The sequence below is a fragment of the Peromyscus californicus genome, unplaced genomic scaffold (assembly GCF_007827085.1).
Source record: "Peromyscus californicus insignis strain IS unplaced genomic scaffold, ASM782708v3 Scaffold_4__1_contigs__length_199733344, whole genome shotgun sequence".
Classification (NCBI taxonomy): Eukaryota; Metazoa; Chordata; class Mammalia; order Rodentia; family Cricetidae; genus Peromyscus; species Peromyscus californicus.
Genome location: NW_026294562.1, coordinates 100,209,763 through 100,232,734, shown reverse-complemented (window position 1 = coordinate 100,232,734; position 22,972 = coordinate 100,209,763). Strand labels below are relative to the sequence as shown.

Below are 22,972 nucleotides of genomic sequence, written 5' to 3'. Positions count from 1 at the left end.
TGCGCCTTTCCTGGAACTCACTTTGGAGACCAGGCTGGCCTCGAACTCACAGAGATCCGCCTGGCTCTGCCTCCCAAGTGCTGGGACTAAAGGCGTGCGCCACCACCGCCCAGCCTCAAATGCATATACTCTTATCCAATAAATTTTTACCAAAAGTTTGCCAATGGTGTAATGAATGGATATGGTCCCTGAACTAAAGGAATCTAATTATAAAAATACAATTATCTAGCCGGGCGGTGGTGGCGCACGCCTTTAATCCCAGCACTCGGGAGGCAGAGCCAGGCGGATCTCTGTGAGTTCGAGGCCAGCCTGGTCTCCAAAGCGAGTTCCAGGGGCGCAAAGCTACACAGAGAAACCCTGTCTCGAAAAACCAAAAAAAAAAAAAAATACAATTATCTAATAACTTATTTATTAATTGTTTCTGCTTTTTTAGATAGTATCTTATGTAGCCCAGACTAGCCTTGAAACTCCTGAACTTCCTGCCTCAACTTTCCAAATTCTGAAATTCCAGGTACATGTCACCATGCCTAGCTTAATAATTTTCTGATGTGGGAATATATAGCACTTTTTCCTAGCTAGGGTCTCATGTAGGCCAGCAAGTCTTATATTCACTATAGCTGAAGATGATCTTGAAGTTCTGACCTTCTTGCCTCTGCCTCCTAGTGCTGGGATTATAGACCTATGACACCACTCAGGGACTAAAGCATGCTAGGCAAGCACTCTTCTACCATTTGAGCCACATTTTCAGTTCTCCACTACACTTTTGAATACATTTTGTTTTTGTTTTATATATTTGTTGATTTTTGTTTGTTTAAGAATGCCTTGTGTTTTGTGTATTGGGGACAAGGTCTCAGTACCCTGGCTGTCCTGGAACTCACTATGTAGTTCCAAGCTGGCTTTGAACTCATGATCCTCCTGTCTCTGCCTTCTTAGTGCTCATATCACAGGCAGGTGCCACTATACCTGCCTAGAGCTTATACTCTATAACAGTGGTTCTTAACCTTCCTAATGCTGCAGCCCTTTAATACAGTTCCTCATGTTGTGGTGACCCCCAATCACAAAATCATTTTTGCTACTACTTCATAACTGTAATTTCACTACTATTATGAATCATAAAGTAATGTAAGTATCTGTGTTTTCTGATGATCCTAGGTGAAAGGGTCATCCAACTTTGATCCCCAAAGGGGTTGTGACCCAGAGGTTGAGAACCACTGCTGTATGTTTACCTCTAAACACAATGATATGTCATTTTAATGAGTATTGATAGGGAAGTCAAAGCTATGAAAGACATTACAGGAACAATTGATATTTCTGGGTCACCCATATTATATAGAGACTGTATAGCAGCTAAAAAACCAGAAAGGTCAGAGGAGAAGATCACCTAGGACCAAGCTATTGTAGCTTATTCCTCTAGGGACAGGACCCTGATGACAAAAGATGGGATGGTAACCAGAGTCCTCCTCTAGCCTTGATCAGGGCATTGTCACCTCTAATCTTCAGAGCCTTCTTATCCAACATCAGCAGTCCTCACTACAGTCCGAGAAGTCCGATGAGACAGTCCTGATCCCATTTGACTTATGAAGAGGATGAGCCCCACAGAGCAGCAGTTATATATTAATAGCTGGTAACAATGTGAGGAAAGGCTTTGGCTTCTACCCTTTCTACTAGGTCACCAAAAAGGAAATCTAAAACATGGTAAAAAGGCGATACTGGGAGGCAGAGCCAGGCGGATCTCTGTGAGTTCGAGGCTAGCCTGGTGAGATCCAGGAAAGGCGCAAAGCTACACAGAGAAACCCTGTCTTGAAAAACAAAAAAAACAAAAAAAAAAAAACAAAACAAAACAAAAGCGCGATACTGAGGAAGAGTTGACTTCAATATTTCTCTGGCCACTGTCTTCTCATTTTACTGTCACATCATCCCACTACCCTTCCTCTCCTACCATACACACATATGGAATCCTATCTACTTAGGTATACCTTGTTCCTTACCTTAGTTCATCCATAGCATACAAATCTGAAATCAGTTAAAGAGAGAAATGCTAAGAAAGGAAAGGCCAGAGTTACACCCATGAGGAGAGAACTTTTTATTTTATCTTAAATTGGTACCGAAGACAGAATTTGGCCCTAGACTGAGGTCTACCTTTGAATCAACTCCATTGGGATCTTAAGATCCTAACAAGAAATAAATGACTGAAAAAAAAATTCCACTATTAATCCACTTGTGAATTCATCTGTTCATTCTTCATATTGATATCTGTTCATTATACCACCTATGTTATAGTAAGTTCTAGAGCCACACAGTTTTATTAAACTCTGCCTTCAAAAAGTGTATCTTGAGCCGGGCGGTGGTGGCGCACGCCTTTAATCCCAGCACTCGGGAGGCAGAGCCAGGCGGATCTCTGTGAGTTCGAGGCCAGCCTGGGCTACCAAGTGAGTTCCAGGAAAGGCGCAAAGCTACACAGAGAAACCCTGTCTCGAAAAACCAAAAAAAAAAAAAAAAGTGTATCTTGCATTTTGCACTTCATTGTAGTTAAAACCAGCCTTTGATAAATTTTTTATGTGAACCTGTGTATAATGACAATCTGTTTTGTTTTTTTTTCAAGTCTTAGGGTATGATTGTGTGAGTTGTATGGAGAAGAGGAATAGATGGAAAGTTGTGTTTTATTTGTTCCCTCGTATTTTTTCATTCATTCTCTTTTTAATTGGAAATGATTTTTTTTTTCATACAATATATTCTGATCATGGTTTCCCTTTTTCCAACTCTTCTCAGATCTTTTCCACCTCCACCCATCCAACTCCATGACTTCTTTTTAGAAAAAAAACAAATAAACAAACCAGAATTAAAAAAAAAGACAGAAAAAAAGCAACACACACACACACACACACACACACACACACACACACACACACACACACAAAACCCATAAAAACACAAAACTGGAGACCATAATATATACAAAAAGGACCTGTAAGGTAAAATATGCCCAAAGCAATATGAGACAAAAGAAATCCCCCAAAATATCGAGTTCCTTTTGTGTTGGCCTTCTACTGCTGGGCATGGAGCATGCCCTTAAGTCTGGTTTAGATACCTAGTGAACCTCCACTGGAGAAAACTTAATTTTTCTTTGTAAATGGTTGTCAATTGGAGATAACTTCTTTTACTAGGGATAGCAGCTCATATCCACTTCTTTTTCTCTGCACTGGGACACCATTTGTCTTGGACCCGTGCAGGCCCTATGCTCCCGTAGTCACTGTGAGTTCATGTGTGCACCGTTTTTGTTGTGTCAAGGAGATAGTGTTTCTTTGGTGTATCCCCTCTGACTCTTATAATCTTTCAGCCTCTTCTTCTGCATAGCTCCCTGAGCCCTGATGGGAGGGGTCTGATGTAGACATCCTATTTAGGACTGAGTGTTTCAAGGTCTCTCACTCTCTGCACATCATCCATTTGTGGGTCTCTGTATTAGTTCCCATGTACTGTGGGAGGAAGCTTCTCTGATGATGGTTGAGTGAGACACCTAAGGATAACGGAATTTTCCCAAGTTCCTGCCCTGAGAAAATTCCTCCCAGAGTCCTGGGAAAGACGCTATATATGTCGTGGGGTATCTGAGGGAAAGGAATCTACGTACACTATGCTCTTTTGTCCGTTTACTTTATTTCTTTATGACAAAACTCTATTTATACAGCTTCGGTTCCGTCTTGACATTCAGCTCTGTGCCCAGTTTTCCTGTCCTCATAGTTTTAGTAAGCTCCTATGATTTTGACCTGATCTTTATCCTCCGTTCCTTCATCCTCCATCCTTCCTGGCTCCTTCCCCCTGGCCCTGATAATATCTACAAGAGATCTGCTTTACCCTCTATAGAATCTCTGTCCTCCTCTCCTCTCTCTGGCCATGCAGTTTTGTGTCTGCCTCTGGAATTCTGCTCCAGTCCTTACTGCACCTGGTTATGCAAAAAGCCCTCTTGTCCTCAGTCAATCTCACTGCCATGCCCCTAGGCCTTAAGAAAGGGGATGGTCTGAGCTTCATTTGCACAAGAAACAAAGCTATGTATCTAAGAGCCTACTTGTTTCCTAGGCTCAGCAGGGGAGGTAGTACCTAGTGGAACAGTATCTGAGAAGCTTAGCTCTTTGCCAAAATGGTCTGGAAGTATTTGGGCACACAAGAATTTCATAGCAGAAGACAGCTGAAATATTAAGGCTCTATAACACCAAATATTCCATGATAAATGGCTTCCCATTTGATGGACCCTTTGCGGGTCAAAGTATAGCTTTAATACACAGCTGAATCTCTATAATATATTCTTGCAGCCTGAAAAAGACACTGATCTATGAGCATAGAAGAATGCTATTGGGAGTCATTTAATTGCTATGTTCCTTTAGCAGAACAATAGTATTTGCCCTAGTACCATGGTCTCAGGTTCTTGGCCATTTGAACAATTTCACACATGAGTTCCAACTTATGTAGTGGTCCACATATCCAATCAGATATAGTGGTTGGTTACTCCCACAACATTTGCACCACCATTGTACAAGCATATCATGTAGTCAGGCTACCATTGTAGATTCCAGGGTTTTTGTTTTTTAAAATAGATTTTACTATATAACCCTGACTGGCCTGGAATTCTGTATGTAGGCTACCCTGGAACTCATGACAATCCTACTTCAGCTTTCCAAAAGTTGGGATTGTAGGTATGTGCCACCATGCCTAGGCTTTTCCCTATTGATTGCAGGAAACTTTGTTACTATTTTGTTTTAGAGATGTGAGTTAGCCTGTACTCATCCAAAAGTTTATCAGCAGTTCAATAGTGAATAATTTTAAGGTAAAGCAAAATGGGTGCGTCAAAAAAAAAAATAATAATTGGGGCTGGAGAGATGGTTCAACAGTTAATAGCATTGGCTATTCTTGCAGAGGACCCAGGTTCAATCCCAGTACCCATGTGGTAGCTTACAACTATCTGTAACTCCTGTTTTAGGGGGTTTGACTTCCTTTTCTAGCCTCCACGGGCATCAGGTATGGATGTGGTACACATACATATGTATAGACAAATATTCATACACATAAAATAAATCTTTAAAAACAATGCCCCATTCTTCTGCTTCAGCCTCCTATCTTTAAGAAATGTGTTTATTTGAAGTTCTGGGGAGCCATCCCAGGGCCTTGTGTATTTCTATCACTTAGCTACAGCCTCAGCTCTTTTTAATTTTTAAGAGAAAATGAGTCTTAAGAGGAGAACCTAAGGGGTTGTTAACCTCAGTGGCTAACAGCACTTTCTGCTCCTCCAGAGGACCCAAATTAGTTTCTCAGCATCCACTGGCAGCTGGCAATCATATGTAACTCCAGGTCAAGTGTTCTGACACTCCATGGCTACCACAAGTACCAGGCATGCATATGGTACATACATACATACATACAGGCAAAATACTCATAAAATAGAAATAAATAATTATTGGAGTAAAAAAAGAACAAGCTATTTGGCAGGCAGGTCTCTGAGTTTGAGGCGAGCCTGATCTACATAAGGAATTCCAGGCCAGTTAGAACTGCATAGTAAGACCTGTCTGAACAAAACAAAACAAAATGAAAAAACAAACCCAAGATAAGCTAGTTTTGCTTTTATCCATGAACTATGTGGTTTGCTTGCAAAATCTTAAATAGAAATTTGCATTAAGCTATATTTTACAGCTCCAAAAAAAATTGTTCCTCCAATAGATTAAGCAACTGTTTGGGCTAGTATAACAAATTAAAGAGTCCAGGCTGGTCTGGAACTCACTGCAGTGCAGGCTAGCCTCAAACTCACAGCAAACCTCTTCCCTTGTCTTTCCAAATACCGGGAGTATAGGTGTTGTTAGAATTCTGCCCTTACTCCAGCTACACATGCACAGTTCAGGGTCTTGTGTCTTACATCATTAGTGGGCGCCGGTGACTATGTGCGCGCAGTGTGGTCACACAATCTGCACCTTAAAAAAACTGGACGCAGACCCCACCCTCTCTCTCTCTGCTCTGCTCCCCTCCCCCACCATCTTTCTCTCTCTGCCCTCTGCACATGCTCTTTCCCAGGCCTGGTCCTCCCCCACCCCCTTCCTCCTAATAAAGCTCTCTGTAACTAGGTAGTTGTGGCCGTGGCTCATGACCTTTCTGCCGGTAACTAGTGCCACCACCAGTGCCACTCATCAGACCTTTCAGATGTGAGCTTCCATGCCTGGTTTGGCTTGAGTCAGTTTAGTTTATATATATAAATTAGCAGAATTTGTCTTATGAGTCCAAATTCTCAATCTGGAATAGGGCCTTGTTATATTTATTTTCCAAAAAGGTTTATCTTATTCTTAGCTCTCATATTAATTCCTGTTCTTAGCAACAGTTCTGTGTCTCTAAATCTTCAGTTCTACCTTTGATGTAGATTCTATCTACCTATTCTGTCTTAGCTCCCTTAATTCTTTTCCAAAACATTTACTATCTACTATGTGCTTAAGTAGAGACAGATGCAAATCTGGTTCTTGCTTTGACCTTGTCTTAGTTACATTTTTATTGCTGTGAAGAGACACAATGACCAAGGCAACTTATAAAAGAATGTTTTAAAATGGAGTCTTGCTTACAGTTTCAGAGCAGTGGTGAGCCCATATTCATCATAGTGGGGAGCATGGTGACAGGTAGGCAGGCATGGCTCTGCAGCAATAGTTGAGAACTTACATCTGATCCATCAAGCAGGAGTCAGAGACATACACATACACACACACTGGGCCTGCCTGGCAGGAGCTTTTGAAATGTCAAAGTCCATCTTTAGGGACATATCTCCAACAAAGCTACGCCTTCTAATCCTTTCAAACAGTTCCACCAACTAGATACCAAACATTCAAATATATGGGCCTATGGGGGCCATTCTCATTCAACTACCACAGACCTTTTAGTTTTAGATGGGCAATTGTAACAAAAGAACATGGTAATAATCAAATGTTTATTATATGTTGCACTCTAGTTGAAGTACTTTGTATGTGTTAATTTGTTTAATTCTCACAACCCTATGAAATAGATACTATTTTCTCATTTTACAGATAGAAACAGAGGCAGAGATCAAATAAATGTTCTAGATTATAATAAAGAAGCACAAGGCCTTTAAGAGCATAAACATAGAATAGGGATTCACATGAGGCAATCAGTGGGTGCTAAAGGGCTGTTTTTGTCTTGAGACAGGAGCTAGATTTGTATTCTAACCTGATGTCAAACTTGTGACAGGCTTCCTGCTTCAGTTTTTGAAGGTTTTGAATTATAGGTATTCACCACCATACTTGATATGCAATAACTGCTATTGTATGAAATTCTTTGTAATAACTGTTATAGGACTTGAGAATTCCATAAATGAAGATGTGTTTTAGAAATAAGATTTTACAGGCTGGGGAGATGGCTCATTGGTTAAGAGCACTTATTCTTCCAGGGGACCCAAGTTTGTTTCCCAGCACCCATGTCAGGCATCTTACAACCACCTGTAACTCCAGTTCCAGGGATTCTGCCTCTCACTTCTGGACTCTCTGGGCACCTGCATACACAGACACATAAATCAATAAATCTTCAGAAAAAATAAAAGTTTCACTGAAATGATTATAGATTGACATGGAGTTTTAAGTAGTATGGAGATATCATTGGGAAACATTACAGTTTTTCTCCACAGTGTCATTTTGGAAAAACTTTGATATAATATTACTACCAGGGTATTGGCATTTATATACACTCTACTGATCTTGTTCAGGTTTCCTGGAGAAGGAGAAAGAAACAGAGAGAGAGAGAGAGAGGAGAGAGAGAGGTGGGGGGAGAGAGCTGCAAAGGATTTTATTCAGCAAAACAAAATCCAGTAGATTTAAATTTCAGAAAAATTATGATTACTTCTTGATAAGGGATGAGTCTGAATGAAACAGAAACAGATATAGAGGGATCATTGAGCAAACTATTGTGGTTATCTAGGGCACTGAGGCCTCAACTAAGCTCTCTTGATAGGGATGTGCTTTCCTATAGAGGCATGACCTTCCGAAATCAGTTCCGACTGTTGGGGATGAGAAAGCAGGTCTGTGAGGAGGCTCAGGCACACTTCACTCGGGAGGCATTCTGCAGTATACTGAGAAAAGCCATGGAAAATTCACTCTTAAGCTGCAGTTGCTTCTTAGAATTATCATCTTGAATGCAAAGCTTTTCAACAGACATTCTTGGCTGTCTTCTCCTAGGAGAAGATGAGGGTCCATTTACCTCTTATTGTTTGAATAGAAGTTTGTGTGGGATAGAAAAATAATGTGAATTCCTCCCTAGTTCTTGTCTCATGTGGAATTTAGTATAGACTATAGTCTCTGGTGAGCTAGTGAGCAGCACATCTCAGAGATTTGAGACCATCTTCTTGTTGCTATGGAAACTAGAATCTGCATTGTTTTTACCCCATGCTGTGGTGTGCTTGATTCCTCAGTATTAATGTCACTGTGCTTTTGGTGCTGTTGTGACTGGGACTTGATAGTTGTTGGAACCAGCCTCATTTCTGAACCTGGAAGGGGTATAATCTTAGCTGGTCCACTGATGGGTTAAACATATTTTGTGGGCACTGTGCAAAGTCCCTATCTGGACTGGTCCTTAGGTCCCTAACACTTTGATAAAACTTTTCCCAGTAGACATCTGTCTTGAGTTGTCTTTAATTATGTTTTTGGCTATCCCAGTTTCTGATGAGTGCTGGCTAGGGCACAAGAATGTTGGGTCAACCTCCAAGTCAGAGAACTTGGGGTGGTTTTTGAACAAGTGTGTTGATTTAATTCCTCTGGGGCTGGCTTGTTTCTTGGCATAGACAGCTTTAGCATGTAAAGATCTCTAGCATTTGGTACCCCAAAGCTGGGAAAAACAAATCTTCAAAGAATGTATACAGTTTTAGGTTGTTCCTACATTAGGAATTGTGTTGCCTAGTACTTGGCTAGATACAGGGGATCACTAGAAAAATCAAAGGTTGCTCTTGTAAAGCAGAACACAGAGAACTGATAAATGAACAACAATGGTGTAGGTTTACTGCTTTTCAAAGGAGTTTGCTGATTTTTCAGATAAAATTAATCCTGCCTAATAGTAGCTGATGCTTGTAATCCCCATACTTAGGAGGCTGAGAGAGGATTGCTGTGAGATACATATTGCGTTATATTGGATGCATAGTGAGTTCAAGGCTAGCCTGGGCTACCTAAGACCCTGTCTCAAGCAAACAGACAAATAAACAAAACAAATAAGAGGGTGAGTGAAGAAGAGAGAAAAATTAATTCTTAGGAGTAGTAATCAATGTATTTGAAAGTTAGAATTCAAAGGAGCACATTTACCCCTTCTGTAATTCAGAATGCATTACAGGAAAGTGTTAAGTGAAATGCTGAAACGGATATATATGAGCACTGAACTGGGGGCAGATACTTTTAATTCAGTCAGGAAGAGTACAGAGACAAAAAGCCAGGAAAATGTGCTGCCTAGCAATAGTTACAGTCTTGTGAGAGACTGAGGAATAGGCAAAGGCAATTAGAATGCACCAGGAGCCCATGTCACTGAGGTCATGGCCTGCTTGGTAGGGACCACATGTAAGGATTAACCATTTTCTTTCTGAAGAAGGCTTCGGGGTTTTGTTTGTTTCTCCTGAGACAGGGTTTCTCTGTGTAGCCCTGGCTGTCCTGGAACTTGCTCTATAGACCAGGCTGGCCTCTTACTCACCTGCCTCTGCCTCTGAGTGCTGGGATTAAAGGCACATCACTACCACCTGACTGAAGAAGGCTTTTTGTGAGAGCAAAGTTTGAAGAAAATACGAAGGAGAGGAAGAATGTAAATATAGAAGCTAAGGAGTAGCTGAGTAAGTGAACGCCTCCTTGAGGAGAAATGGTGACGATTTCTCTTCCAGCCCACGATTAGGTTTCCTGTCCTTTCCTAGAGGGGGCTTCCTTGGCTATTGTTCCTCTTTCCTCTTTCTTATACAGCACCAGAGAGTAAGTGTTCTTCTCTAGTGACCTGTGAACTTGTTTCTAAAACCTAGTGAGAAAGGAACTTTTGGCCAGTTTTTATCAGAGAGTAAATTTATGGTCAGTGTTTGGATTAGGTCTTCCCAGGTTCTTGGTGTTTTTTTTCAAAGCACTGTACTACAGGCATACACAGATTGCAAAGTAACCAGAGGAAATTGTATTCAAAGGCAAAGCAAGTATACAGATCAGAATACCTTGCAAACAAGCAGTAGGTCACCTGGGTCAGAAAGTATGCAAGAGCCCTAGTTATTGTGTGGGGCTTCCTTTTATGGTCTAGAAGGAGTTTGGTGATTAGGAAGTATACTGATGGTGATTCTCTATTTTGGTTGACATACTGCATATTGGCCACTTTCACCTCCATCCTCTACAACCCCCCCTCCCCATTTCGTCTTCACAAATCTCTCTTTCACTTGTCTATTTTTTTAGTTTCAGGACTCACCAAGATTAACCAGGGCCATCTTTGTAGCTATAAACCTGGAGCTATTTGTTGGAGCCTGGTACTTTCAGCAGTGGGTATACAACTGAAGACAGTGGTTCTCCTTTCTCAGAATCTATCAATAACCTATAGTTCAGAGGTAAAGGGTAGTGTCTCATGAGCCCCTCTCCTTTCCTTGACTTATTGGGTGTTGTGTGGACCCAGTGCAGGTTACTGCAATGATTTAATTGTTAATGATTTAATTGTTAATGCATTAATGACTACAAGAGTTGTACCAAGTCTAGAGAATAGAATTTTCAGCACTTCACACTATCTTTTCGCTTTTCAAAACTTTCTGGACCCTCTTCACAATGTTTTCTGAACCTTAGAGAAGGTGGTATAAATGTCTCTGTCTTAGTTAGGGTTTCTATTGCTGTGAAGAGACACCATGACCATTAACAGCTCGTATAAAGGAAAACATTTAATTGGGGTTAGCTTACAGTTTCAGAGATCTAGTCCATTATCATCATGGCAGGAAGCATGGCAGTGTGAAGGTAGACATGATACTGGAGAAGGAGCTATGAGTTCTACATCTTGATCTGCAGACAACAGGAAGTGAACTGTGTCTACACCAAGTGTAGCTTGAGCATATGAGACCTCAAAGCACGCCCCCACAATTACCCACTTCTTCCAACAAAGCCATACCTACTCTAACAAAGCCACACATCCTAATAGTGACACTCCCTATGAGTTTATGACACTCCCTAACTACATTGAAATTACCACAGTCTTGTTTAGGGCTGGGCCTGCAACCACTGCTTATTCTTTGTATTTGGGGCAGCCATGATTTTCTGCATTTACTGCTATTCACTATAAGGAAAGACTTCTCTGATTTAGGCTAGGAACAGCTTTTGTCTATAGGTATGAGCATAGATATTTAGAAGGCAATTTGCTGCTTTGTCAATTTAGTTAAACATCAATAATGTTTCCAGCTTGAGCCTATGACCTCCCTAGACCTGGGTTGTTAGCTGGGCTTGCAGTATTAGGCATAGGTTGTCTACTCACCACCCCAACCCTACCCTTAAATCCAACCAGAGGGAAGTTGGTAATGCCCACCACAGTCAAGCCGCTATTGTGCTGGTAAACATATATTGCCTGAAAGTGCTATTTTGAGATGGGTTCTTGTTGTGTATTTCTGGCTGGCCTGGACCTTGCTGTGTAGACCAGGCTGCCTAACTTGTGGTGATCCTCTTGGCTCTGCCTCCCAAGTGCTCAGATTCCAAGTGTGTACCACTGTATGTAGCATGAATCTTAAAAGGTCTTATTAATAAAAACAAACCCAGTGCCAGTTATTAGGGTGAATGCTGGAAGATCAGAGAAGCAGAACAAGCCACAGCTTCCTCACCTTGCCAATTCCTCAGCTGATCCTGTTTCCTTAGACTGGAAGCCTCTGAGTCCTCATCCAGAATGAATCTCAGCTGAACTGTTTGTTGCTCAAAAGCCTAAAAGCTTAACCAACTCTAGTTCCTGGTCCTCACGCCTTATATACCTTTCTGCTTTCTGCCATCACTTCCTGGGATTAAAGGCATGAGTCACCATGCCTGGCTATTTCCAGTGTGGCTTTAAACTCACAGAGATCCGGATGGATCTCTGCCTCCCAAGTGATAGGATTAAAGGCATATATGCCACCATTTTCTGGCCTCTATAGCTAGTGACTGTTCTGTTCTCTGACCCCAGGTAAGTTCATTAGGGTGCACAATATTTTGGGGAACACAATATCACCACAACTGCACCTAGATAATTTTCTGGCCTTTTAATCCACCAGGTATACAAAACACTGTGCTGAGTTCTCATGGGCTTTCATCACTTGGATTACCCTCCCTTCTGTCCCCACTGTCTTTGTTCTGTACTTCAAGTTGTGCTATCTTCTGCTGCTCTAGTCTTTCCTACCTTAACATATTTGTGTCTTTGTAATTAATATGCTGTGCTCATTCTTAAGAGAGGGAGGGAGAGAGAGAGAGAGAGAGAGAGAGAGAGAGAGAGAGAGAGAGAGAGAGAGAGTTTTCCCATGCAGGTTTGTGAGGAAGGCAGAGGTTGACATCAGATATCTTCTTCAGTTACTTCTCTAACTTACTTACTTTATTTATTTTCTTAGATAGGGTCTTTCACTGAACCTGGAACCTTGGAACTGAACTGAACCATTTTTGGTTAGACTGGCTGGCCAATAAATCCCCAGGATCCACCTGATTCCTGAGCTTCGGGGTCACAGGCACATGCTACCATAGCCAGCTTTTTAAGTAGATGTTAGGGTCTGAACTCAGATTCTCATGCTTGTGCAGCAAGCACTTTACTGAGCCATCTCCTCTCAACCTCTCTTTCTTAAGTAATTTTGTGAGCAAGTACTGTATTTTTCATCTCTGTTTGAATTTTTTCATCCAACAATTTCTTACAAGAATTCATTTGTCCATTTGACAAATGTTTATTTAAGTCCTACCTTGGTACTATGGGCTTCACTAAGTGCTAATTATTGGTTTGAAGCCAAAAATCAGCCAAGAATAAGGCATCCAGTATTCTTGCCACCATGGAACCCCAGTATTTAGTGGAGAAGGCAAGTAATTACAATTGGAAAAAGTAAATGAAAAGTGTGTATATGTGTGTGTATGTGTATATATATATATGTATACACACACACACACATATATATATATTTCTATATATGTCTATATATATAGACATATATATATAGACATATATAGAAATTTTATATATATTTATATATATATATATATAAAATTTCTTTTCTTTCTGAGACAGGGTTTCTCTGTGTAACATCCTAGAACTTGCTCTGCCTTCCGAGTGCTGGGATTAAAGGTGTGTGTCACCATTGCCCAGCACATATGTTACTTTTGAGAATATATTATGTGGACCTAGTGAAGTTTGGAAGGGAGGGTGTGACAGGGAAGATTTTTGAAGAAAAAAGTATTTAACCAGAGAAAGGCAGTTTGAGTTAGGGTTTGCAAATTAAGGAAGAACGAAGAGTCTTTCACAGATGAAGAATCTACATAGTTCTCAACCTTGGCTGAGTATTACCATGTATTTGAGACAGGGTCTCACTATATAGCTCTGATTTCACTATGTAGACCAGGCTGGCCTTGAACTAACAGAGTTCTACCTGCCTGTTCCTCCCAAGTGCTGAGATTAAAGGCTTGTGCCATCATACCCTCCTGATGCAGCTACTTTAGAAAACAATTTGAAAGTTTCTTAAAAAGTCAAACATACTTCTTTCATATAACCCAGCACTTCCACTTTTAGATACTTTCTCAAGGGAAATGAAAATATATTTTCATTTAAATACACATATACAAGTGTTCATAGTAGTTTTGTATCAGAAAAAAAAACAAACAAGATACAACTTGTGAGTGGATAAGCAAATTGTAGTATTCCATTTAGTAGAATGCCACTTGAAAATTAGAACAAGCTACTTCTTGGTGTGGAAGTATGATTTAATCTTAAGCATGCTAAGTGAAAGAATCCAGACACAGGACTGGGGATGTAGCTCTATCATAGAGCTTTTGCTTAGCATGCAGTTAGAATTAACCCTGGGTTAATTCTCCAGCACCAGAAAACGAAACAAAACATAAAACAAAAACTAACAAAAAACACCCAAACAGTAAGAATTTTAAAGTTTATCTTAAGAATAATGAGAAGCAGGGCTGGGGAGATGGTTCAGAGGTTATGAATGAACCCATGTTCTTCTTGTAGAGGAGCCATGCTTGTTCTCAGCATCCATGTCAGGTGGCTCACAACAGAGTACTGTTCTGAAATCTTGGCCAGCCTGGAAGTTGTGGTGCTCCCCCTACTTCTGTATCCTGGGTGCTGGGATTACAGACATGTGCCACCATTCTGTTTTTGATGAATGACCCCTCAGAGAAAAGTAAGCTTGGTCAGAAGTCAGAGTTTTGAATTTGAGGTCATTACTGTCAATGCTGCTTGGAAAACTGAAGCCAGTGCCAGTTTTGTTGGGAAGAAAATCTCTAAAGCTCTTCTGAATTCCTGCCTCCTGCTGAGAAGAACTGAGTCTCTTCTTGGACATGAGGACATAGTGTTCTAACAAGTGCAAGGACATCTCTGACATTGGCTGGGTTGTGTTCACCCCAGTGACCTGATCTTTCTCCTTGGTGGCTAAACTTGCTATGTGTTTCATTGGGGTTTGCATAGTGTTTCTCATCCTCTCAACACTAAATCTGTTCCCATCCTTAGTCTCCACACTTCTATTCAGTCCATTCATCTACTCTCCCCTACCTAATCTCCACTTTAGTTTCCCTGTAACTTTATCTCTGAAGCTTCTGGTACTTGGCCAAATCTGAGAGTCTTCCCAGGGCTAGCTCTGTCAGTCTTAGACTTGTGGTCTCTTTCTGAGAAAAAGGATTTATCCATTCATTCAGCTAGCATTTGCTGATCTCATGCTTGACATGGAGAATGTTAGCAGTGATGACAGACTGGACTCTCGGGAATAAAGTGAGTTAAACTTGGTTCTTGCCCTTTTCTGGATGTGGCATGTGAACAATGCAGAACATGAAAATTCATATACTAGAACTATGTACAAAGTGCTTGGAAGCATGGAACAGTGAGCAGTAAATAACTAATTCTGCCTGGGGGAGAGAAAGAGATTTGGACATTTGGGAAGGAACTTTGGAATTTCCTCAGCCATAATAATAATAGTGAGAGACTGCTTATGTCTTATAGGAGTCAGTTCTCTCATTCCGTCATGTGAGCCCCAGGTATCAAACGCTGAATTCCTCCCTGAAGGTTGAGGAGTGAGACTGAAAGCCTTTTAACCTTGCCTTGGCCTTTCTTATGACTAGGTCCCATCCTGAAGCTGCTTAGAGGTTGCATTAGTATATGCCTTTAGCATACAAAAGATACCTTTATCATTTGAAGAGTACAAGGATTTTAGATGTATGCCTGAAAATAGCAAAATAGCAATGAAGACTGTGTGTGTGTGTGTGTTCCAGTATGATAAATGAAAATCATTCTTTTTATTAAATCGTGTCCCTTCAGTACATGCTGCTTAGTATTCTGTGTCATGAAATAGGAAATACACACGAAACTCTGCTTCATGAGGAAGGTTGTTGGTGGTTATCTCATGGGAGAGCACCAGAAAAGGGCATCACATCCTCTGGAACTGGACTTACAGATAGTTGTTAGCCTCCATGTAGGTGCTGGGAATCAAACCCCAGTCCTCTGAAAGAACAGCCAGTGCTCTTAACTGCTGAACCATCATCTCTCCAGCTCTCTCCATCCCTTTAAGACAAGGTCTTGCCAGGCTGTGGTGGCGCACGCCTGTAATCCCAGCACTCGGGAGGCAGAGGCAGGCGGATCTCTGTGAGTTTGAGGCCAGTGTGGTCTACAGAGCTAGTCCAGGACAGGCTCCAAAGCTACAGAGAAACCCTGTTTCGAAAAACAAAAACGAAAACAAAAGACAAGGTCTTATCCTATATTTCAGACTGACCTGAAACTGGAGGTAAGCCTCCTGCCAGAGTTCTGTGATTGTACCCTTGAACATTAGTACCCAATTTGACATTTTCTTGAAAGTGAATGAAAGGAATGTTTTACTTGAAGGAAAACAAATGATGATATTTGCTGCCAATGGTAAAATCCCAGTGTTTAAGTGAAAATTAACTTTCAGAAACTTTGTCTTAGTTACTGTGAGTTTGACAGCTTCCTGGACTAAAAGCTTTCAGATGAAGTTGGTGGTAACATTAATGATTATGATTATTTTGATTTTGTCCAAATAGAATGTGTCAACATTGGGTGTTTTGCAAAGCTTAGAACCAAGAGTTTCCAAATGAGCTGTGTAGCATATTATAAAAACATGCATGTATGAAAGATTCATTCAAAGTACAAGATAGACCAAAGAATATGAATGTTACAGAGTACAATATGTTCATCCATGTAGTTTCTGATTTCATATTACAACTAGTCTTTAAACTGACCACGTGTCAAGTTTGGGTGTAAAAATCAGAGAATAGCCATAGTTTTTATCTGGAAAAGCTATTAAAATAACTCCCCCCTTTTCCAGCTACATGTCTGTGTTTTGATCCTCAGTGAAAACTACATTACACCAGCATAAATGTGAAAGTCGATAACAAATTACAGTTGTGTTCTGTTAAGTTAAATGTTAAAAAAATTCTTAAAAATATGAAATGATCCTCCTCTTCTCCTGAATTTGTTTTCAGAAAACATTTTTTTAAGATAGTCTCATGTATCCAGTATGGCCTCAAATTCAATATGTAGCTAAAGATGACCTTGAACTTCTGATCTTCCTGCTTCTCCCTCCCAAGTGCTGAGATTACAGGCTCTGTGAACTCTACCAACTGAGCTGCATTCTCCAGTCCAGAAAACATAATTAGCTTTCATAAAGCATGCTATTTTCCTTAATTTGTTAGGGACTTATTATTCTCTAATTAATGACTAAATATAAATATTTGTTTTAAATTATTTTCTTTTTTTCCATTTACTTGTTTACTTATTTCTTTTCTTTTGGATTTGAGACACAGTTTCATGTAGTCCAAGCTGGCTTTGAGCTCACTGTATAGCTGAGATTGCTTTTGAACTCCTAATCCTTCTGCCTCCATCTCCCAAGTGTTAGAATTGCCACCATACCTGACTTCTTAAAAAAAAAAAAAAGAAAGAAAAATATATTAGTTATTATTATCAGTGTGTATATGGTGTGTGTGTGTGTGTGTGTGTGTGTGTGTGTGTGCACGCACATGCAAGCATATATCTAGGCTTGTACATGCCATGGCTCATGTAGAGATCAGAGGGTGAAACTTTTAGAAGTTAGTTTTCTCTGTCCACTGTGGGATCTGGGAATTGAACTCAAGTCATTGGGATTACAAGCAGGCAGTTTTACCTGCTGAACTATTTTGCTGGCCCTCTGTTAAAATTTCTAATGTGGCAAATATCAAATAGTTCTTTTGGATTAAAAAGTTTAACTGTATACAGAGCTCCTGAGACCAAACATTCAAGAACTTAGGCCTTGTTCTTCTTTTTGCTTCTAGTTATTTTCTTTTGTTCCCCTTAGAATTAATATTAAGGTATTCTTTAATGTAATTTAATTTTATTTTACTGAGCATCTTAACAAGAATCTAGATTTTTGGTTGTTGCTGGGGAGATACCAAATGTAATTTGTGAAACATGTTGAACAAACAGTTGCAGCACAGTGTGGTAAATGTTACTAATAGATGCAAATAAATGTAAGATTTCAGGCCATTGTTAGAGTTGTCTATTCACTTTGAACAGGGCTTCTTAAATCTTTTCCACTTGTGACCTCTTTTTGCTTGAGATATTATATAACCCTAGGTATGTGTAACCTGGGTTCAATTCCCATCACCTACATGATGGCTCAGACCATCTATAACTTCAGTTCCAGGTGAGTGAACACTCACTTCTGGCCTCTATGGGTACCAAGTATACACATTGGGCACAGATATTCAGGCAAAACATCTGTACTCATAAAATAAAATAGCAAGAAAGCAAGAAAGAAAAGAAAAGAAAAGATTAAGAGCCTAGGCTGGGGCTTCATTGGTGGAGAGCTGGGTTAGCATTCATAAAATCCTGGGTGCTATCCCCAGCAACCACACAAACTGAGCTTGGCGATGCATACCTTTTACAAAGCCAGACAGTGTACTTCCCACCTGTGATTCCAGCTTGGGGGAGGCAGAAACAGTAGGATGCCTGGGACTGGCTAGCTACCTAGCCCAGCAGAATTGGTGAGCTCCAGGTTCAGTGACTGACCCTGTCTTAAAAAAAAAAAAAAAAAAAAAAGAAGGCTCACAACTGTAATTCCAGCACTCTGGAGGCAGAGGTAGGTGGATGCCTTTGAGTTTGAGGCCAGCCTAGTCTACATAGTAAGTTCCAGGTCAGCCAAGCTACATAGTAAGACCTTGTCTCACTCCCGCCTCACTCTTTCCCAAAGTCTCAAATCTGAGCTAAGGTATTTTCAGGCAAGTGTTCCTTGATGTTGTGTGGTGGATGTGATGGCCTGTACTATGCAAAGTCAGCATGCTGTGTGTTCAGAACCAATGCTGCAGTGAAGTTGCACAATACATATGATAACACCTCATATTCATTATGCATTTTATTTTCAATTAGTTTTTGGTCACTGCATGTTCAAAAGCCTTTTACTGTTACCACCTTTTGCTTTCTAACTCCCACATTAAGTTATGTGACTGACAATTTAAGAAGCTATTACTTACGTGATAGGACTGGTTAGTCACATTCAGATCAAACTGATTCTTCTTTGTTTGAGTCTTCTTATTCTGTCAGGAGAAATAAGTTATGTGCAGATGGAAGTTATTCACTTGCTGATCTGGAAGAAGGAAAGAATACTAGGAATTGAATATCAGGTTTATTACTTATTTTTAAATAAAAAGTTTTAACATAAAGACAGGATCTCATGTTATCCAATCTGGCTTTGGTTTCCCTATGTGGTCAAGATTCCACATAGGGAAACCACATGATTCCTGGTTCTACCTCCCAAGTTCTGGTATTCTGCCTTGGCACCACCATGCCCAGCCTGAGAGGTATTTTAATACCTACAGTTTAATGTAATTCTCCCAAAAATGCATGTAGCAGATTACTACTTCATTTTGCAGACATGAAATGGAGGCTTGAAGGAGTTCCACCAGTTGTCCAATGTCATATAGCTTATAATTGATTAAAGATAGAATTTTGGTGTATGTGTTTTTGACTCTAAGTTCAGGGTGCTTTCATTGCAGTAAGAAGATATTGCTGAATGGGTGAATCTCTTAAGGAGTGTGGAAGATGTAGAAAAGGTCTCCGGAAGGACAAGGCGGCAGCTTAGGAAATGCTCAGATGAAGGAGTTATTTGTAAATTTTGGCTGACATGGTTTTTCTGGATACAGTTCTAACGCTATGTGGGACATCAAACTTTTGTCCTCTCTTAGCCTCATCCCTTTAATCCTCTATGCTAGATGATGCCAGCAGCAAAGGTCACCTGTCTGTCTCATCAGGTTACATATTGGAGCCTGCTGTTAGAAATACAAACTTCTTGCATTTGCCGTAGGCCTTTGGGAAAGATGCTGGCTGACCTCAGGAAACTAGTGATGACCACTCTGGAGACCTTTGGTCACTAGAGCTTGGTAAACTATTTCCATTATTTTTAAAAGCCTACTCGAGATGTATAATACTTATGTAAGCATTATATGTACCTGTAGTGACAAGGTGAGAGACCGAGTCCCTAGAGGATGGGAGGAGGGGCTCCTATGGGTAGGCTGCAGCAGGACTAAGAGTAAATCTGGAGACTGGAATGGAGGACAGGAAGGACAATAAAGGCCACCTACCTGATATGAGAGGTTTCCCTGGGTAGCCTGTGGTTGGTATTATATATATTTCTAGTGACAAAGTAAATAAAAAGAAAAACTATACCATTTATTCACATGTTGGAACTATTGTTCTACTACTAGAAAATTATATTAATTTATATGTTTATTTGACTGATTAAAATATGTTTAAAATAATGTATTTCCTTGATTATTAGTGAGTCCAAGGTTTTTTCATGTATATGTTGTCCCTTTGATTTTCCTCTCTCATTTGTGAACTCCTTGTGTTCTTGTCTATGTCCTAGAGTAGGCCTAGTCCTTTGCTGGACTTGTCTGCTGGAGAGCTATGAGAATGATTAAGCATTGTTTCTGTATGGGCAAGCTCAGCACATTTTCCAAGAGATGGGTGAAAGTTAGATGATACACTTCCACCATTGTATATGTAGTTGATTAAAATGCTTGTATGAGGAATCAGAGGCTCGAAGCTAAGATTGTTGACGTAAGAGGATGGCGGAAGCTGAGTGGCAGCTCTGACTAATGTTGTCCTTTGCTTTTTCCATACAGAGTTTTGCCGGATTGACAAGCCCCTGTGCCACAGTGAGGATGAGAAGCTCAGCTTTGAGGCTGTCCGCAACATCCATAAGCTGATGGATGATGATGCCAATGGTGATGTGGATGTGGAAGAAAGTGATGAGGTAATCTTTCTTACCTTTTAGGGCTCTTCTCTCTGTGTGTGAAATGATCCCTGAAATCTGCCTAGACTAATCCATATGGAGAGATGGTCTCCCCTTGTTGCCTCCTAGGAACTTATTCCCATCAGGCAAGATGACACCCAGCGGAACAGCTCTCTGTTTGCTGATTGGTGAATAGCTTAACACTGACTTAACTATTTGGGAGGGGAGGGGATAGCCTCTATAGTTTTCCTGGATCTTTAATGTGATCGCTGTGGAAAGGGAATATTAATCTATATTCAGCCTTCTTTTGGCATGTAAAAAGAGAAAGCAAAATAGTCAGTTCCCACCTTCTGGGGTTTTATACTCTTATTTGAGAGGAAGAAGCAAATCTTAGCATGGTCAATTTAACTTTAAAGATGCGGTCTATGGGAGCCAGTTAGTAAGAACTAGAAAAAGAAATCTCTTTTTTTTTTTTTTTAAAAAAAAAGAGAGGTATAGTAGGGGCTGGAGAGATGGCCCAGAGGTTAAGAGCACTTGTTGCTCTTACAGAAGACCAGAGTTTGGTTCCAGTTACCCACATGGAGGCTTACAACTGTCTCTAACTCCAGTTCTAAGGGATCCAACACCTTCCTGACTGCAACAGGCACATGCAGCAAAACATTCATACACATTAAATAAATAAATCTTTTTTTAAAAAAAGTGATATACCAGCACTTGGGCGGCAGAAGAACCGGGAGACCAACCTGGTCTAAAGAGTGAAACCCTGGCTCAAAAAAGGAAAAAAAAAAAAGCAATATAATCTCTTTGCAGATATAAAACCTGCAAATTTCTGGGTATCTTTGTCAACGCTCCTCCTTTTTTTGTGTTCTCTTCAATTGCTTTGTCAAAGAGGGAAGGAAGAAAATGTTCTCTTTAGAGGAATGTTACCACAGCAAAAATCTCATCAGCACAAACTGTTCTGAAATAACACAAAAGCTGTCACCCCACTTTCTCTGTACAGTGGTGTGAGATGTTCTTTTTCAGCATAGCTTCTGCCTTGCCTGGGCTACCCCTGTTCTCACTGTCATCTCAGGCCTCTGTGGTTGGAGAGGCCTACTGTTGTACATTTTCTTTTTCTTTTTCTTTCTTTCTTTTTTCTGAGACAGGGTTTCTCTGTGCAGTTTTGATGCCTGTCCTGGATCTCGCTATGTAGACCAGGCTGGCCTCAAACTCACAGAGATCCGCCTGGCTCTGCCTCCCGAGTGTTGGAATTAAAGGTGTGCACCACCACTGCCCGGCTGTTGTGCATTTTCATGGTCACTCATCATCTAAGTCCTAGAGTAAGAAACTAGTAAAATGTTTGGGCTTCACTTAGTTTAAACATATGTGAGACAGAGTTGGGTTCAGGATCTAACTAGAAAGTTAGGTAGATAGAGCAGGGCTTAGGTACCAGTTGTTATGGTGCTGTGGAAAAATTCTGGTTGCACTGGCTGTCAAAGACCTCAGATTTTTGGGGTCCATCTAAAGATATTGCTAATTACCCAAGGAATATTAATACTAAAGGAATATCAAAACCTCATTTAAGCTAGTTCTAATGTCATAAGCCTGTGATCCCAGATATTTGGGAAGCAGAGGCGGGAAGATTGCAAGTTCAAGGCCTGCCTGGGCTTACAGAGTTTAGGACCAGTCTAGGTAGCCTAGTGAGTGAAAAATAATAAAAGAGCTTGGGATATATATCTCAGTGGTAGTTTGCTTAGTATGTGTGAAGCCCTAGGTTTAATCTCTAGTATACTCTCCCCACAAAAGCCCAATTTATTGTGCCTCATATTGGTAAGTTTTTCAGATAACTAAAGTGAACTGAAAGATCTACCTCATTGCCAGATCTCAAATTTTAGCTGTTTTGGCCTTGTGAATGCTAGATAAAAGCTCTGCCACTGAGCCACATTCCCCAACTCACTTTGCTGTGTTTTGTTGAGATATGATTTCACTCTGAAGCTTGGGCATGCCTGGCACTTATTATGTAGCTTAGGCTAACCTTAAACTCACAGCAATCCTCCTGCCCCTACCTCCACAGTCCTAGAATTACAAGAGTGAACCACCATGCCTGGCAGTGATGGTCTCTTGGTAAAGCAGGGGTTTTACTAAGCTAGCAGTATGGGAACTCCTGAGCTGGTAGTAAAGCTGTCTATGGGCAGAGGACTTGCTGCAGTGTTAGGTTATCCTGATAGTCTGAGGAGGACAGATAGGACTTTATAAACAGTGTCTTACTTAAGTTAGACTAGACTCTTTTCTTAAAAAAATGGTCTTGTAATACATGCCCTCATACTTACCACCATGTGTATGTGGCAGTCAGAGGACAGTTTGCAGGAGTTGGTTCTCTCCTTCCACCCTTTGAGTCTAAGGTGTTGAACAACTCAGGCCATCGACCTGATGAGCCATCTCACTGCGCCCTTTGTTGTTTCTTATTCCAAGTTGGCCTCTAGCCTCAGCTCAGTCTTAGACCAGAGGTTTGAGAATTGAGGGTGGTATTATTTTCTACTCATGTAAAAATAAGGTATT

At 40.6% G+C, this 22,972-nt stretch overlaps 1 protein-coding gene across 4 annotated transcripts in view; it reads left to right on the top strand.

Moving 5' to 3' along the window:
• Positions 1–22,972, top strand: part of Stim1 (stromal interaction molecule 1) — a 176,297-nt gene that overhangs the window by 79,910 nt on the left and 73,415 nt on the right. For all 4 annotated transcript variants that reach the window (XM_052714495.1, XM_052714496.1, XM_052714497.1 and 1 more), the window contains exon 2: positions 20,325–20,455. In XM_052714495.1, the coding sequence (XP_052570455.1) occupies positions 20,325–20,455 (131 nt within the window). The remainder of the gene's footprint in view (positions 1–20,324; positions 20,456–22,972) is intronic.